This window comes from Athene noctua, chromosome 1 (assembly GCF_965140245.1).
Source record: "Athene noctua chromosome 1, bAthNoc1.hap1.1, whole genome shotgun sequence".
NCBI classification, from domain to species: Eukaryota; Metazoa; Chordata; class Aves; order Strigiformes; family Strigidae; genus Athene; species Athene noctua.
Window position 1 is genome coordinate 34,409,040 of NC_134037.1, and position 19,472 is coordinate 34,428,511.

A 19,472-nucleotide genomic window follows, 5' to 3' on the forward strand; every position below is an offset into this window, starting at 1 on the left:
TGATAAGACCAACTGCCTGCAGTGGTTTCTGTTTAGGCTGACTTCACTGAGGCTTGTTCTTGCCAGTTAGTGAGGAATGAGCTAAAGATAAAGCTGGGGGGAAGGCAGAGAACAAAAAGTAGAATGGGAGGAAAACAGTAAGCAGACAGATGGGATACAACATGACACTGTGAGGGATTGTGCAGAACAGACAGATTAAGAAGGGAAAGAAGCATAAGAAAGCACAAAGCTTGAAGTGCTGCAGGGAAACTGATAAGCAATTAATTATGTGGAAGGTCATACACAAAAAAATTAAGGGAAAGGGAGGAACACAAGGAACTCCTAGCACGTAGGAAGCTCAGCTATTAGAAACTGCAGTGTATGCCTTCATATAATATGTAAAAGATCAGAGGTCCAGATCTGGTTTCTTCTGAAGCAAGTATCAGTTATTCAGCCTACCAGAGGGACTTTAGGTGAGCAGTTACAGCACTGGCTCCAGCTCTCTGCTGACCTAGGAAATAGGTTTTAAGTTTGGCAAGAATTATCAGAAGTCAGTGGAAATCTTTACCTTGATTTCTGATTCGTTGTAATTCCTGTAATACTGTTACTGCATTTAAACAAAGCTATTGCTTGCTCAAGGCCAGAACTAACCCAGAATCTCCAGTGATTTCAGAAATATTTCACACTTGGTAGAGATGTTCAAAGGAGAGAAGAGGGTAGAGCTTGGGGTATGGATTTTGTTACAGAGGAAAGGGGGCTGTAGGAAGCTGGAATAAAAATTATTTTGAGGAACTGACTTGTTCTGTGAAGATAGTGATTTCATAAATATTTTTTTTGTTGTATCAATTACATAGAAGACAAACTAAAAAGACAGTAGAAAACTGTATCTTAGGAGGCCCTACATTTGCCTGGTAGTAGTAAATGTTATGTCATAAATATGGTTTTGTTCCAGTTTCCTACAGGCTAAAGAAGAATTGAAGCAACTTAAACTTCCTGGATTTATGTATAGTGATGTTTTCAAACTGGCTTCTTCAATACCTTATTTCAGTATGGAAGAGGATGACTGTTCAGAAGAAGGAATACATCTTATAGTCTGTGTCCATGGCCTAGATGGTAAGCTGGGAAATGGATACTGAGTGAGACAGCAGTTCACATTAGCAGTCAGGTTTAGCTTTTGTCATCTGAACTCTGAACAGAACACTTCTGAAATAGATTCACTGGAGGGAAATGGGAATTTCACATTGTACTGCTGCATTTGACAATGTACTCCATGTTTCAATTAAGAATTTTATGTATGCTGTAGTTTAACCTCAGCTGCCAGCTAAGCAGCACCCAGCCACTCACTCACTCACCCCTGGTGGGATGGGGAAGAGAATCAGAAGGGTAAAAGTGAGAAAACTCGTGGGTTAAGATAAAGGCAGTTTAATAGGTAAAGCAAAAGCCACGCACACAAGCAAACCAAAAGAAGGGATTCATTCACCACTCCCCATTGGCAGGCAGGTGTTCAGCCATCGCCAGGAAAGCAGGGCTCCATCACGTGTAACGGTTACTTGGGAAGACAAACACCCTAACTCTTAACGTCCCCCACTTCCTTCTTCCCCCAGCTTTATATACTCAGCGTGACATCACATGGTATGGAATATCCCTTTGATCAGTTGGGGTCACCTGCCCCAGCTGTGTCCCTTCCCAACTTCTTGTGCTGCACCCCCAGCCGCCTCACTCATGGGGTGATGTGAGAAGCATAAAAGGCCTTGAGTGTGTAAGCACTGCTGAGCAGTAGTGAAAACATCCCTGTATTATCAACACTTTTCAGCACAAATCCAAAACATAGCTCTATCCTATGAAGAAAAGTAACTCTATTCCAGCCGAAACCAGCACAATGTAACATTTGTCTTTAGTAAACCTTTCATGCACATAAATCCATTTTATGCCATATTTCACATTAGATACATCTTCCAGTTTTTTACATCATGTAAGTATTTGTCTGTATTGTGGTAATAGAATTACTAACAAAACAGTTTTGTTTAGAATTTGTAATGCCACATTGTCAAGAATAAAACGTGTATCTTGTTAGGAAAAAAAATAGTGTATGTAAAATGCGGTCAAGTGTTTATAAGGTTCTAAAAGGTTAGATTACTGAATCACAGCACGGTTGAGGTTGGAAGGGATCTCTGAAGATTGTCTAGTCCATCTCCCCTGCTCAAAGCAGGGTCACCTACAGGAGGTTGTCCAGGACCCAATCCCGTTGGGTTTTTGAATATTTCCAAGAACAAAGACCCTACTATAGTACAAATGAGAAAATCTCTTGCTGACTGAAAGGATTGGAAAATTTAAATAGCTTGAATAGATTCATCTTCTTTTAGTTCAAAGCATATATGCATATGAAGAAACAGTATCGCCTCTAGTTAAGATATTCATAGCTTTCTGCCATCAGAAAGCTTTTTCATTTTTTGAGAAGCTTCTTAAATTAACAATGTAAGGAAACACAAGAGGGCAGTAGGGTAGAATAGTGGACTGCACCAACACTGCACGGCCTTCTTGTTAATTTTTCAAATTCCCAAGTTAAAATAACAACAGCTTCTCTTTCTTCCTCTGGACAGAAAACAGTCTTCATTAAGCGCTTTTACAACAGAGTATTCCTTCTTACTAGCATAGATGTTCAAGTGCTATTGCATGCCTAGAATTGACACAAAAATTAACTTGGCATAAAAACCTGTTGTTAAAAAACAAGTGTCTTTGAAGCCTTAGAAAAATCCATATAGTTAGAATTTTCTTAGGAAATGGCAAGTTCATGCAAGTTCTATTAATAACAACTATTAATAACAGACTTAAATAAAAATCTTGTTCTCTATTAAAGGCAGAAAGGGTACTCTTTCTTCAAAAGCATACATGATCATTGATGCAGAGAAATCTTCAGGATGCTAGTTCAACTAGCATTTGTTGGCTTGGGTATCCGTCTAAATGTATCTTTATCTGCTAACAGTCCACTCTGTCTTTTTATGCTGTAAAAATGTTTATGCCCTTATTCTTTGCTCCTTCACTGAATTCTTTAAGCTAGCTCTGAGTTCTTTAATTGTCTTTTATCGAAATTAATCAGGTTTTCAAGAATGTAATGTTCACAGTGCTATGTATTTGTTCCATGCTAAGACAAAATCAAACATGACTTCCTAAATCCTTGCTTTTTTATAACTGTGTCTGCATTGAATGTCATTTTTATAGACTGTTTTGTTACTGCATTTGGCATCGCAGTTTATCTTCCTGAATCTTACTGAATTTTGATTAAGGCTGAGAATATCATTAGCTGTGTTTAAATATAAAGTTGTGCTGTAGGTTCATTTCAGTATTCTAAGTGCTTTTATTGCAAGTTAACATTGCAGTTTCTAACTCTTGATTGTTTTTCCTTTTAAGGTAACAGTGCAGATCTAAGACTAGTGAAGACTTACATTGAACTAGGGCTGCCTGGAGGAAGAATAGATTTTCTTATGTCCGAAAGGAATCAGGTATTTGCCAACAAAAAAAAGAATTTTTGTAAACCAATAAACAGTGTGCATCTTCAGACATGTTTATTTAATGGCACTATTGTGTTGCAGTTTACCACATTCTGTATCTTTTTATTGTATTCTCACGGAATCCATGATTTGATCTGTGGCTTTCATTAAAGTAATTACAAAGCCTAGTATGATATTGAAGGTAAATCTATAAAGAGTAACTTTGGTTGCTTCCATTTTGTTGTGTGTACTGGTACCTCCTCAGTTCTCAGCATAATGTTAGGACTGTAGATAAAATACCCTCGATATTAGTGGTAAAAATGGTGATAGTGAAAACTGGTGTGGCAAGAAGGGAGATGTGTTATTTCACCAGATCTGAGAAATAGAAAATACCTGTCTCTTGTTCTTTTGTCAGTGCACTCTAAGATCCACATCATGACACTGAACCGGTATCAGATTGCCTCTTGCGTTAAACTTTTGTGAATGTTATTACTTTCAGATGAAGTAAACTGACAGAGCACGGAAGACCAATTGTTACTTTCTTTGTGTGTATTGCATATTGTAGCAGACATACTTCAGGGATATAATTAGAACAAAGAGTCTCTTCAGTGGCTCAAACCAAAGGTTCATTTAGTACAGTAGTGTTTTTCTGGCGATAGCTGCTGGGATGCTTTGCGAAACAGGCTGGACAGGCACTAAGCCATGCTTTATCTTTGTCTCTAGCCCTATAGGTTTTGGAAGTCAGCAGTTCTGAAACTTTCTAATTTGGGAATTCCACTGAGAGCACTGAGCCTAATAGCTACTGACGGACTTTTCCCCTTAACGTTGGCTGATTCTTTTTGAGTGTTTTCTAGTTTCCACAGCATACAGTTGAGATTAATTCTGTGGTTCATATACATGACTAATTCAGTTGCAAACAAGGAAATTTAAACAAATCTCCCTGCAGCTTGTTTTGGAAAAAAAAAATAGTCAATAATCACCCCCCTTTTTCTGCTTATTAAGTATTTTATAAGCAAGTATAATTCTCCCTCAGGAGACAACTGAAGAGACTTAGTCCATTCAGTAGTTCTCAGGATCACATGTGAAACAATTTCTGGTCATCAATGATACCCTTCCCTGCCCATTTTGAAACTTCTTGTCATTTAAAATAGGATGATCAGATTTAGACAGGGAATTTAAGATGCTTGGGCACTATGGACTTACAAAATGCTTTATTGATATTTTCTGTTCTTTCCTTGCTTTCCTAACATAGCTGATTACATAGAACACAGATGTCTAGATTATTGTTTGCATATTTGTTTAGGGCTGTTTTTCCCTGTGTAACACTGTTTGCATTTCTTGCCATTTTATTACCAGGCATGCAGTACTGTAAGATTCTTCTGAAATTCTGGTCAGTTTTGACTATCCTGGATATCTGGTTTTGTCTACAAACACTGACATCTCATCTCCTCCTTCCTCTTCCCAGATCATTTATCAATATGTTGAACACTACAGATTTTAGCACAGATCCTTTGGAACTTGTGTTGAGAAGTTTTAGACAGCCTTTGCCTACCTCTTTTTAGATTTCGTACTGCTAATCATTGTAGAGAATCAGTTATGAACTGGGAATATGGCTTAAAGGATTTTTTGTTTGTTTGTTTTGAATAAACAGTACTAATGTAGACTCTGCTGTTACAGTAATTGTCTCATTTCTATTTCATGGGCAGTGTGATTTAGTTTTGAATATGCAGTTTGGTCTTCTGTTTCACTAGAGATAAGATTATGCATAGGGGAAAGCTTAGAAGTAAGGCTGGCTGTGTAACGTTAAGATTTGTTTTGGTGTATTAGAAGAAAGTAGTCTTACAGTAAAATGTGTATCACTTTATTCCATGTTATAAGAAAAAAAACTTGAAAAAATTGCAATAGCTACAGTATTTTTATTCAAAGTTAATATGGATGTTTTTGTGTGCTGTTGATCAAAACACTGGGGAATAAGAATTCAGACTGAATGCAGAATTGTATATTGCTGCATTAGAAAATACAGTTATTATTTTTTATTTCTTTTATTTTACAGAATGATACCTTTGCTGATTTTGATTCCATGACAGATCGCCTTTTAGATGAAATTATACAGTATATACAAATTTATAATCTAACCCTTTCAAAAATCAGGTAATATCTGTTCTATTCTATTTATAGACATAAACTTAAAACTAGAGCCCTGTGTTGTTCTGAACTGTGATGCTCAGGAGCAGACCAAAAGAGAGATGGGAAAGAGAAAATCAGGGAGGGGGAGGAGTAAGGGAAAGGAAGACAAAGGAGAGAGAGGGGGAATGCCCAGCTGAAAGAAGACTGAGCAGTGTTGTAAGCTCACCTAGTCCTGTTGGTGGTTTTAGAGTAGAGTTAAGCACTATACATTTAAGGAACTGCTGTCCTGTGTTTCCTCAGATCCTGCATGGTAGGGTTCTGCAGAAAAACATAGTATTTTGAGAAAGTCAAAGGAAACTGTAACAGTGCTATGTCAAGATAAAGTTAGCTTTCTTCTGATTTTATAGTTTTTTCACCAAATATGACAGAGCAGACTGTCTACCTTGTCATTCCTACAGGGAAATTCCATCTTATCTGTGATGTTGAGAGGCAGCTGCATGAAAAAAAATATTCACCATTTTGACATTTTCTGATTGTTTCACCTGCTAAAAAAACCTACTTTACGTCTTAATAGAAGGCTCATCCCAGTCTGTGCATTCCCTTTTCCTTTTTCTGCTACTTCCAGGGAATACCTGTTCCATTTATTTTCTCAAAGTAGGGTATACCATTTGGACACCTTACTAACTCAGCTGTGTTGCTGGAGTTAGCTCATTGATAGATGAAAGGAGCAAATTCAAGCCTGACTTCATCCATTTGCTTAGTCATCCTCAAATTACACATCTGGAAGGTTTTTTTGACTTCCTAGTCACATGCATTTCTGACAAGTTTCTGCATGTGTTTGGTAAGCCTTAGTCAGCTACAGAAAACATCTAACATGTTTAAACATAATCTAACTTTTTAAACAAATGCTTCTGTTTTGAGATAGGAAAGGTTTGACTGGTTAATTTTGTTTAAATCGATGATTTTAAGAAAGCCCTGTCTGATTGTATTTGTGTTACATAGACTGTATGTTAGCACCCTCAGTATGGGAGAGAGGTCTGTAGCCCAGCAGCACACGCTGGTATCTTCTCTCCCATGCTGTTGGTCTGAAGGCTGTAATGAGCAAACCAACCCAGTTACCTTCTTGTTGTTCGCATCTGAGAATTGAATTCTCATTTGCTTTTGGTTTGCTTCTCTCATCAGACTTTAAATTTGTAAATATTTTTTCAGTTTTATTTATTACTTGTCACCTGAAAAAGAAATTACCAGTTTTTATTTTAGTTTCCTTTTCGAGGTGTATACTTTTCTTTGGCCCTCCCAAAGCAGAATTCTCTATCTTTCAACTTTAGCTTTTCTTACAAGAAAGTTAAACCTATCAGCAAATCCTGCAGCTTTTTCCTGGTAGCTACCTGAGAGAGTGTTCAGAAAGAGATGTGCTTATATGCAAGTTCTTGAAGGGATGACCCAGGAAGCCCAGGAAAGTACTACTGAGAAATCCTCTGTTCAAGTAGCCAATGTGTTCCCACCTCATTTTGGCTGTCCCACATAAGGAAAGAGGACTTTGTGCTAGCTAGACATGCTCTCCTGAATGATGCTAGTTTCTCCTCATAAAATCTCCCTGTCTACTAAAGGAAGTGTTCTCTGTACAGCTGCTGCTCAATAGGTGAGTCAAATTAGAAATCAGTCTGCAGACCTGTAATGATTTTTGGATGGTAAAAAAGCTGACAGCATTTTGTGTCAGAAATACCTGTTCAGTCCCTCTTTTACACTCAAAGTCATGTTACAGGCAAAAGGGAACACAGTATTCACAGCTAAGAATTTATTGTTAGTCCAATTAGTGTTTTAGTAATCTCATTAAAAATGCAGCAAAAAATTACTATTAGTCTGGTTACAGTGCTACTAAAATTCATAGTCCGACTTAATGCAGAAAAGTCCCATTATTAATATGGCTGAAGTTGTTGTATAGAAACCTTCTAGTGTCTTTTCTCAGGTGGTAGGCTCCACTTCCAGCAGCTGTCTGAGTCCTAATATTGGTGGTTTCTGTCTTCCGTAAGCAGTGGAACATCATCATCCTAGGGCTTCAGTGTGGAGGATAATGTTCACAGTGGCAATTTCTGCCTCTTTGGCCCTGGGTCTGCCTGGATTTTTATTCCCCCCCCCCGTTACTGCTAATACTGGCTTGCTTTTCTGAGTTGTGAGATTGTGCTTCTGCAGTGACCATTACAGACTGTTGAGGACCTCTGGCATATGATATGTGTGTCTGCACTCTTTCACACCACTCTTTATTCTAGTGATACACAGTTAAGTCACACAGAATAACTGCTTGTTATTAATAGAAACTATAGTGAAACTAAACCATCTTTAGGCCTGAACTTGTTACTTCATTGCCAGACAATTGTTGTCACAGCTAAAACAAACTAAGATCAAGTCAGGCCAAGACAAGTCCAGAGGTTCTGCACTGTCAGGTCAAGCCTTGTGCCTTCAAGTAGTGGCAAAATCGTATTAACTGTGCTACATTCTTGTGCTGAGATAAGAAAAGGCACTCCCTATACCATCAGAACTCTGAGCTATACTACAGTGTCAACTTCAGTGAACCAGCATTTTTGATTCTGCCAAAGCTACTAGCAGTTACTGCACCAGTACACTGCCCAACTTGTGCGTTGATCTCCTCTGAACAATATCCTTGTGCTCACTACAAGCGTGTATCAAGCATGAACTGTATGCTTGATTCAAACCAACGGCAATTTGTCTTAGAAAGCAAGTGTTTGGTAAGGAATCACAGCATATTTAGGTTGAGGGGAGCTCTGGAGCAGTTCACCCACTCATACCAGGGCTACCTTCAAAATTAATACAACTTTGAAGCAAATGAAATTGCTTAGTCATAACCATTCAAGTTTTGAGTATTTGTGAGGATGGAAGCCTTTCCAGTCATCAGATAGCTAGAAATAAATTGCATACTCTTATAGTGTAGTTTCAGAAACTGTTTTCTTCATGTCAGATCTTATATAAATTTCTGATGACCTGTCTTGAACTTTAACTTCAGTTGGATTAATCTGCTTGTCATCCTCTTCCCTAAGTAACATTGACTCACAAAAAAAGAAAATAATTTTTAATGTTATGCATATATTAGAACATCTATTCATTGTTTCAGCACCTTTTTGATTATGGCTTTTGATTTTTTTTTTTTTGGTCTTCCATTAATTTTTATAGTTGGACAGGATTTTTTGTTTGTTAGCATAGAATAATGAGGTTTACTGTGTCTGATTTTCCAGTATGGTCTGAATTGGTGGACTTGCACCATAAAGCACATATAAATAACTACAGTATAATTCTGTTCCTTCAGTGTGTTAATGATACCTTGTATTCAAAAGATGGTAGTATTGCCACCTACTGTTCAGAAATGCATTGGTTTTGCAGAGCGTCCCACAGTTTGCAGGTATCTGAAACAATGAGTAGCATGGGTTACATTTTTATCTTCAACTTTCAAACTCCTTTTTGAGGGGTTTTCCCTTTTTTCCCCTTTGTTTTAATTTGAGCAAATCCTTAAACATTTCTCTATTAGCAAATAATATTAAAGGCTTATTATGTGAATTTGAATACAATATATTACTGTAACCGTTGTTATTTTTCTAATTCTTTTCAAATTAAGAACAAGTGTTTTGATCTTTGAGGTACAGTCACATAGCTAATTGTGAGCACGTTTTTTTCCTCAAATAGAGGAAAAAGTTTTGCTTCAGGTGTGCCCATATTCTTGAGGATGATAGGATTGGCTGGTGGATCACTGTATTTTTTCCAGTGATTAAATGGTACTTTGTTATGGTACAACATAAGAGGTTTTTTCATCCTTCTATGATGTTTAGTAAATAGTGGATGAACTGTCAGGAGGACATCTCTGCTAATGTTCAGGTCTTCTTTAGAAAATAATCTCTTTTACTCAAGATAAATTATATCATACAGATCATCTTCAGGATAAACTCAATTTCTGTGGACATTTTCTTGTTCCTAAAGAAATCTACGTTTTTGTTTTTCTTGTGTGGACTTTAAGTTGTAGTCTGAGAGAATGGGTTTAAATTTTAGCATTTAAGAGAGTCAGAGCTCAGTATTTTGTTTTGAAAATGCAGTACTGTTGTGCTGACAGCACAGAGGATGCATATCTTTCATTTCTAAATTAGTTAGGCAAACGTAACAAGGTGCATCAAAGAATTTCTGATATTGCAGCAATTTTGAAAATCTAGTATTAAAAGCGAATGTAAACAATATACATATATGCTTAAACTGTGTGTTGGTAAGGAACAAATAGCCTGTTCTGTCACAGAAATGCATAATTATGTCAGCATTTAGAAATTCAGGGGTGGCCCTGCCGTTCTATAACCTAGTGTTTAAATTTTTTCATTTAGCTTTAAATTGGAATTTTCAGAGTCAATAATTCTTGCTTGGGAAGCAATTAAACAATCAAGTAGTTTTTTAGCACTGTATTTTACACAGATATTACTATTAGTTCTGTTTTGGCTATTTTTGTTGACAAACGTAGTCATGCAGATCAAACGGGAATTATGATCTTCTGGGTGTAATGTTGTGGCTGTACATGATCCAGCCATGATAGTTCTACTATATATTTTGGGATGGTTGTCTCTCAGTGTCCTGAGATGACATTTGTAAAACAGGAAGGCACTTTCTCCTTCTCATTTTGTGAGTTTTGTCTCTATCATATCTTCTTTGAATCAGTGCCTAGGATGGTGTGATCCTTACCTCAGCAGAGATCTGTAGGCATAAGTGCATAATAACTAGAACTGCTTTATTTTGTACTGTCCCTTCTAAAGAAATGTTTTATACAAACTTGTGAATACGACAGTAGCCACCTCTGATTAAGTAATAATTATTCTTAGATACATGAAGCTACAGAGTCCCATCCATCTTTCCCCTCTCACTTAACCAGGAAAACAACTAAATGTAATATTCTTGTGCAGGCAGATACTGTTCCATTGCCTTACTCAGGCTGATTATCACTTATTTTGGTCCAACTACTAAGCAGATTTGAAATGTTGCTTCTGTTTTAAAATAATCAGATTCAGTTAAGTAATGGTTTTCCCCCTTATAGGAGTACTTTTGGAATCCTTCTCCACTAGGTTTTTTCAGTAGCTCTCACACCTTTACCATATTAAATGCTATCATATGCCAAAGCAGTGATTTATTCAGCCATGCACAGCTCCTGAAATATTTTCTGAATACTTGGTGCTAAGGGAAATACACCCAGAAGTAACCTTGGTTTTGGGTGGGAGATACTGGTGGAAGGATAGCTTTTTATCACTAAATTCAAAAACAACGTATAAAATAATTCTAGATGAGCTCAGCACATGTTTATAATGAGTTTGTGCAGCTTGGGAGATACAGACAAGCTGTGTTTTCTGTGAGACGTAAAATTCAGGCTTCTGAATGGAAACATTTCATTCATTTTTTCCTGTGCTCTTTCAGCATTTTATGACAACAGTTTTATTTTTCTCTGTTTAAAAGAAAAAAAAAAATTGCCATCAAATTCTATGTTATACTGTTTTCTCTTTTTAAACAGCTTTATTGGACATTCACTCGGTAATTTAATAATCCGTTCAGTGCTCACAAGACCTCGATTTAAATATTACCTCAACAAGCTTCATACCTTCCTGTCTCTGTCTGGACCACATCTTGGTACCCTCTACAACAGCAGTGCTCTTGTTAATACAGGTAAAGTATTATTTTCAGTAGTATGAGTTTAGGGGAGATTTTGTCTTGGAAATGCACCTAGCAGTCTCATGTGGGGTGCACATTTCTGCATTAATTTGATTATGAGAAAGTGTATGCTTCACTGTAATAAGAAGAGAGAAGGGTTATAAAAATTATCCTTAATAGAAGGATGTGCAAGAGATGTTTGACATAAGTGTTTTCTAGTATGTTTGATTCAGGCTTTCTGTACACCATAAAGAAATTCCGGTTTTAATCTGTTGAGCTCAATTTATTATCAACTGAATTTTAATATACTTAATCTCCGAAACAAGTAGGAAAGATGTATTAAATTAATTCTGAACTACTAGTAATGTATTTTCTCTCTCAAATATCTTACAACTTTACAACTTGTAGTGTTTTTCTGCAGATGCGTTTGTACCTTATGAATGTCTTTTTCTAGAGATTAAATGTTGCTCTAGGAGAACTTGCAGAAACTGCTTACTTTTGAAAGAAATGTTAGAAGATATTTTCAGATAGCATAAAATTTTAAAAGGAAAACCTTTGAAATTACCACCTACCTTGGAGAGCCCAGAATGAGTAACACTTATTTTCCCTAAACATGCTCATTATTCTCTTTAAAAAACACTCTAAAAATCATGAATTACTTTTGTTTAGGGCCATTTTACTTATTGATTGCTTTATTATTTTGTTTCATCAAAAATGAGGGGCAAAACCTTTTAACCCACATGTGCTGAGCTTAAAAGAAGTGGACAGGAATTGCTGGCTAGCTGGAGTTATTTCTGGAGTTTATAGAAGCAGAGGGAAGATGAGAGCTCTTTGAATTTGGTTGAAATGGCACCATTTATAGCCCTCAATACACTACCAGTGAGGTTCACTTCAGGATTAAGACATCTACAATACAATTCACTGTGGGTGCCTACTGGCCGTTTAACTTAGTGTACCTGTGGACAGTTTCTTCCAAGTATTTTAATGTGTAACTGAATCGCACCTAAATCATCCCAAAGTGTTAGCATTACTTTGCTTTTAGAAATTGCAGTTTTCCAGGGTACAAAGAGGCAGGGCTGTTTGCTTGTTTATATCATCACCAGCAAATGACTTCCAGTTGACTAAGGTTAAAGCTATCAAAGTATAATCCAGAATGCATTCACTGAAAAACTAAGGATTTCTGGAGTATTTAATCTCTTTCATAGTTGAAGACTGTACCCAGTGTCCTTTTCATATAATAATCTTCCTCTACATTTCAAACTCCTTACAAGTTTGGAAAATACCAAGATAATAATAAGTAACGCATATTGAAACCTAAGTTACTATATTGCATGAATACACTTATGACCTTCAATAAATTCCTTAAGTAAAAGATAAATATTTCCTTGTGGGTTGAATCAACACATTCTTGAGGCTTGGTTGCTTCCTTTTCTTTTGCTTGTCAAGGGAGATAAGATTTTCTGAAAGGCCAGTTAGCCAGCTGGCTTTGTTCATTGACTAATAGAGAGAGTACGGCATCACAGAAAACGTAATACTATGATTTTCCTCCCAGAAAATTCTGCTTCCTTTATTCAAGTTATATTTAAGGAATTAATTGGTTCTATAAAGTTATTTTTAGAAATCTAAGAAGTAACACTTGTTGTTTAGGGCTACATATTTCAGCATCAAAATGTTCTACTATTCTGTAAACTATTGAAGTAGAGTTTGTATATTGCCTTGTGGCTAACTTATGAACATATTTTCACTTTTTGTAAGTGAAGTTATTTTCATCCAGAAAGGCATATACATCAGTGGAGATAATGGTCTTCACGCTTTGTTTCATAAAGATAGGAAAGAATAATGAACAAAAATTTTAAATGTTTCTGGGCTTGACAATGCTGACCTGAAAAATTAACATCTGAGGAGCAAAATACATGGACTTTACATATTTTTACTTATGTTTAATTAGTTTTCATATTTTATTGTGGATCTATACTCATGTTGTACCTAACAATGCAGGACTGTGGTTTATGCAGAAGTGGAAGAAGTCTGGTTCTTTGTTGCAATTGACATGTCGAGACCATTCAGATCCACGACAGACGTTCTTATACAAACTTAGTAAAAAAGCAGGTAAGCGTTGTTAATACTTGCTGTCTTTTAAAGGCCACTCTATATAAATGTGAGTAGGAAACCTAAAGATAACACTCCTTCCAACAAGCTCTTGTTTCAGTTTATTGAAGCGTTGCTTTGGCTTTAGTTCAAGTAAACAGTAAACCATTTTTGTTGCAGTGGTGGACCATTGGTTTGAGACTTTCCTTCCTAATTAAAGAGCAGAAGCTCTGAGTACAGCCACTATATTGTGAGATGTGAATAGACAGATACATATATATCTATCTAGATCTCGCAGTACATATATATATATCAGCTTCTTCTTGAGCCACTTGAAGCTAGTGATTTCAGTATGATGAGTCAAGTACATGTACATTCATTTAGTATTACCTGTTTTTGTATCTGTCTTTCTTACCTATTCTATAAATGTAATATTCCTCAAAGTTTTTGCAAACTAGTCTTCTATTACCTCATTAAGATGGTCAAGGAAAACAGAAACTCATTTTGATAAAGGAAGGAGAAGTTCTACTTAGCATAATAGCTAAAAACCAGATTATATTATTTGTACAATATCATTCATACAACTTTCTCTGATCTGAATATTCTTATTTCAACTGTTGGCTGAGAGCCAGTTTTGCCAGTGGATAAGATGGGAGTTGGGGCATAGTTTCCATTAAGCATTATAAAGTTATTCGGGATTCATCTGACAGGTATTCCTAAATGTGCATTAGCCAAGTAATTGTGGAGCCAGAAATGCTCATGGTTTTGTGAAAAATCTGGGCACATTTCTCCATCAAAATATTTGTAGGTTGTCATGTCTGAAATTTTGTTGAGAAAAAAGTGGTACAAAGACATGAGCAAATATAAGGGCAGGAAAAGACAGACATCTAGCTCTTGTGATGTTCAAATATAATACTTAACAGGACTTGGAAGAAGCAGAAAGGAGTAATGAGCAAGAAGAAAAAGCATGGATAAGATATGAATGCTGATCAAAAACTTATTTTAGAAAAACTTGGTATTTTCTTCCCCCTTTTGTTCAACATCTACTATTACAAAGTGATTTTTTTGTTGATAACATGATATTTAAGGCTGAACAGATATTTAAAGATGAACTGCAAAATTAAAAGTTATTGGAACAACTAGACCACCATCAACTGAAGAGCGCTCAGTGTAGCTTTGCAGTCTCTTGAAAATAAATATTTGATCCTAAACAGAAGTTATGAGCTTCTGAGTAAGACTGTGGGACCTGTGTTACAGAAATAATCAGGTTAATTAATCAGTTGGCTTTAAAGTATTTTGTATTCTTTGTTTTTATGTATATGTCTCTCAACATGACTAGAGACACTGTTATTTGAGTATAGCTGTCTATTTTAGAAACATGTTTTCTTATGACAGACCTCTATCTGACAGGCTTTTTGAAAGACCTGGATAGCATTAAGAGTCATGACATGCGTTTCAGACTCTACTCCCCATAAACTGTAGAAGGACCCTAAAAGTCTTAGAGCTCAGTTTCTTTTTTCTACCTTCTTAATGAAGATATGGAAGGAGCTGTATCTTGGGCTGCAGCCTCATACACCATCTTGTTTGCAGGTCCTTCAGTGAGCTTGGTGTGAGGGAGAAGGAAAGGTTGGGGGAGAAGGAGAAAGAGATGTGAAAGTTTGGTAATTTTATTTAAGTAGAAAAGAAAACAAGCTTTAAGCTTCCCTGAAAGAGAATGAAGAAAGTTTTCCTTTGAGGGGTGAGTTAGCATAATGTATGTACACTGTAGGTGTTGGTGTCCGTTTTAACTGTTGATATCTGTACAAGGCATGCTTCTGTCGTGCCATGTCTTTGTTCATTCGGTGGGCATACAGTATTGGCTGTGTTTGACTCACAAACACCAGATGAGAGGAGTTTGGGATTCCCCTAACTGTACAGTTTCTCTTCAGATTTTCTATACAGAGAATTTGCATACTGTTCTATACTGGGATTCTGAACATAAGTGTTTCTAGAAACCACTTTATCCCAAGCTACATGCAAGAGATTGACAACAGCATTGAGAAGTATAGCCCTAATTTTGCAACTTCTGTGGATTCTTCTAATCCTACAGAAAAATAGGAGTCTAAGATGCAGAAACTTCTGTTGCTTTTTAATGTGGTGTCTTCTTCAGATGCTGGTTTTACAGCTGGGAAAATCCTTAAGGTGACAAAACTTGCTAATATTTCAACTCTGCTGTGGTCTAGTTGGTTTCTAGATCATCCCTAAAACTGGCTGTGGATCCAGCAGGTGATGTTTTGAGGGTCTAGGTCTCAGCCACACTGTTGTATGGTGATTTGTGGCTCTAGGTCTCAAATTTGCTAGAAAACATAGCTTTTAGGCATATCATCTTGTTGCTTAACCCCGAAATGCATGAAGTTCCTACTTTCTATCAGTCATCGGTGGTGAAAGTACAGTTGAGTATCTCCTCTTCCACCCTTTAAAAGAAGCTCCATTAAGTACTGATGCTTAGCGCTGTGCAGAAACAAGAGATCTTTGCTCATATCTGCTCTCCGTTTTGAATCCTGGAGCAGCACCAGTTAGCACCAGATATTCTGGAAGCATGAACACATTTCTGATAACTCCTTTTCAGTGCTGCTTCTATCACAGCAACACTTCTAGGAATGACAAACTTTTTTACCAATCTTGCTTTTTTCCTCCAAATTCTGGGGCCTTGTTGGACTTCATGGGTGGACATCATCTCAGGCTCTTTGATCTCATAGTCAGAAGTAGCACCAGTTAGCTTCTCTTCCACTCCCTAAATTTTTGGACGCTTTCTCTGAAAATAATCTGTTCTGGAAAGAGTTTTAATGCTGAGGGCTTACAAAATATTCTATCAGGAGAAACAGGTTTTGTATGTGTCATGGCAAAAAGAGTTGTGAGTCTTCTGAGCATATGCAGAATGCTCATCTAACAATAGTTTAAGACTTTAAAATAACCTTTACAACTGAAAAATGAAACTGAAAAATGATAAATATACCATTAATAAGTCCCTCTCATCTATATCATGCAACTCTTCATTTGTGCAGTGTAAGTCTGTCATTACTTGCTGAAGGTGTAGTTACTCAGAACTCTTTTCAGTTTCTTTAAGTTCTCTACCTTAGTTTTCCTTTACTGTAAAAATCTCTTGATGGGATTTTTCTAAAGCAGCCAGTAAGAAACAAATAGGTTTTCCTAACAGTTACAGTTGTTATTCTGCTGCTATTTGTCTATTGTATTTCATCCTTTGATAGGAGTGAATTACAGTTACCCAGTTCTGAGATAAAAGCCAAAATCGTGATGTATATATGGTTCATACTCAAGCAGTAGATGCTTGTTTTTAGTTGTGATCTGATTATTTTTTATTTGTTTTAAAAATTGCTGGTATCAACTCAAGTTTTTTATTTACCAGAAAACTTGGTGTAAATTAAGTAATATATATTATATATATTATATATAAAATATAAATAATACATATAATATATATTATATATAATGAATCACTGGAATAGTGATTCATCTAAATGAAAAAACTTGCATTACAAAGTTGTTGTTACCATTAGTGTTGTTAGTATCCTTAAATTAAAAATGAACATGTTCACCAAAACATAATTATCTGTGATTTAGATATAATGTGTCCATTGCATTCCTCTTTCAGAAGTATATCTAGTTAAGAGTTTGTCTGCAGAATTTCCTCAGGTCTGGTATTAAAGATACAGTTAGCTCTCATAACTCTGGGAACATTTCAGTTTCATTTGCAATTAATTTGTCAAGGCAGAATGACAGATAACTTATTTTAACAATTGTCTTTATCTGTTTCTGGTGATACAAATAGGAACTGATTCCTAAAATTGTAAATGCCTTTTGAAATGATTATTTGAATAAATTACAGCAAATTACAAGTAATGATGATGGTTAACTAAGTGTTTGCTTTTCGAAGCCTCTCTTTTTCTATAGCATTGTATGTGGTTTGTCTGTCAACTAGTTTTGCCTTTATGCACTTAATGGAGTGTTGCAGTTGTAGAATGTTTTTTTAAAAAGTCCGGTACAACTCTTCATTGCCCTGCTGTCAAGTTTGTTAAAGCAGGAAGAGTGACCTTAAAAAGTTATCTTGTTAAAGCAACCTTAAAAAGCCCACTTTTATATTATATTCAAGCTTAAGAATTATGAAAACAAAATAACTTTTCAGGCCATCTAATAGGTTACTCTATGAAAATAAATATGTCTGAGAACAATAGCAGGTAGTGGGAAGAAATTGAGACTTAAATATTTGCCATTTCTGATTGGATTGTTGTTTTTAAAAAAATCTAGTTGCTTTCTTTCTGGGCTTGACTACTCAAAATTCTAGTATGTTAGATTGATTTTGTCTCTTACAGTTACCATCATTGCTAATTGCTGATAAGGAGCAAAATCTGACCTTATTTGCTTATAAGGAACAAAAGACTATAGGATTATTTATTCAAAATGAAGACAGTTAAAGTTTATGTTAGTTCTTGAATTTTAAGTTACTTCAACTGGTCACTATATATTGGCAGTTGAGGGATTTATACGTGTTCAATACAAACACAACTGTAGTTGCACAGATGAAAAAACACATGAAAATTTCTGCATGATGTGTAAATAGTGTTTCATGTTGTAGTACTGTGGATTCAACAAAAAATAAGAGTTTATTTGTTTTAAGTTAACTTGATAAGAACATTTTTTTTAGACACAAAAATCAAAAATACATAGTCATCTATTTTCTAACTGCTTGGCTTTTAGACATTAGTGTGGTCATTCCACTTAGTGAAAATTAGTACTTTTTGTAACTGAACAGTTGCCATTTGCCGTACAACTTGCAAAATGGTGATTATGCAGACCTGTTCTTAAAGGAATGAGTTAAGTGTTATTTGAAATCAATGTGTGAATGAGTTGTGCAGCATAGCACCATGTAGGGGATTCAGTGACAAGTTCTGGAATTTGCACAGCTTGTTTTCTGCTTCCACTTAATCTATTGGTTATGCTTCAGTATTTTGTACAAGTGATAACTGCACCTTCATGTTTAGTTTCTAACATCAAATGTAAAAATTAACTAGCTTATAAAATTGCAACTTTTTTGGCACATCACCAAAATAATAATAATAATCAGAAGGTTTTTTTTCTTTTAAGAGATCAAGGAAGGATATGCATTTGATCAGTATATTCAGATACATAATTGATTCTAGTTGGAGCACATTGTAATTTTCATCTGTGGAAGCAGAAAGCAGTAGCTTCAGTGGAACTGAAGATGCTTTCAAGTGTAACTTGAGCACTGTCCCATGCACTTTTCTCAGCTTTTCTAATTCCACTTTTTTTAATGCAAGATAAACAAGAGAAGCTCTTTTTTTTTTTTTCCCTGTCCAATTGGAATATTCTGTTTCTTTCTTTATTTAAATTTTTCATAAAAATAAACAAACTCCAGGGAGTCCAAGAAAATACACTGTAAATTATTGATTTGTAGCCATTGCCACTCAACGAGTCTGCACTTTCCTGTTCATCGTACTTCAGATGGTCATTTTTTGATGGGTTCGGAGACAATGGTTTCATTTATATGTAGGCTGGTTTTCATGTTCTTATGGTCTAAGAAAAATGTCAGTGACATGTAACATTTGGCTTTAGTTTGGTTTCAGACAAGACTTTTGTGTGTGAATACCTTGTATAGAATGCCAATACACCGGTCAGTACAAGTATTAAAAACAAAGAGTCTAGTTCATTAGTTGGTCGTTACCTGCAGAAACATGAGCTTGTCAGTCATCTGAAACAACATTAATTGAAGAACCTGGAAGTAGATCCTGATTTGATTATAAATTGCAATTGATCCGTTGGTATTAAGGACTTGGTGAGTAGACTGACTCCAAAACTTTGGACAGAACATGTTTTCCTATAATGAATAACAATGTGTGTCAGAAGCGTGGCCTGCTGAGACTGACTTCTGTAAAGCAAACCTCAGAATGCTATTTTCTGTCCCAGTTATGAATTGTTTGCTCACTGGTGGGAGTGCTTCCTGCAACAAACTTTGGACCTGCAAGTTTTTTGACCTCAGCTTTAGTTCTGAACTTTTTTTTAAGTCCCATTTCTCTGCCGCAGAATATGCTC

At 35.9% G+C, this 19,472-nt stretch overlaps 1 protein-coding gene across 4 annotated transcripts in view; it reads left to right on the top strand.

Moving 5' to 3' along the window:
* Positions 1-19,472, top strand: part of FAM135A (family with sequence similarity 135 member A) — a 94,555-nt gene that overhangs the window by 65,410 nt on the left and 9,673 nt on the right. For all 4 annotated transcript variants that reach the window (XM_074895839.1, XM_074895843.1, XM_074895840.1 and 1 more), the window contains 5 exons: positions 932-1,092; positions 3,388-3,479; positions 5,521-5,618; positions 11,140-11,291; positions 13,275-13,385. In XM_074895839.1, the coding sequence (XP_074751940.1) occupies positions 932-1,092; positions 3,388-3,479; positions 5,521-5,618; positions 11,140-11,291; positions 13,275-13,385 (614 nt within the window). The remainder of the gene's footprint in view (positions 1-931; positions 1,093-3,387; positions 3,480-5,520; positions 5,619-11,139; positions 11,292-13,274; positions 13,386-19,472) is intronic.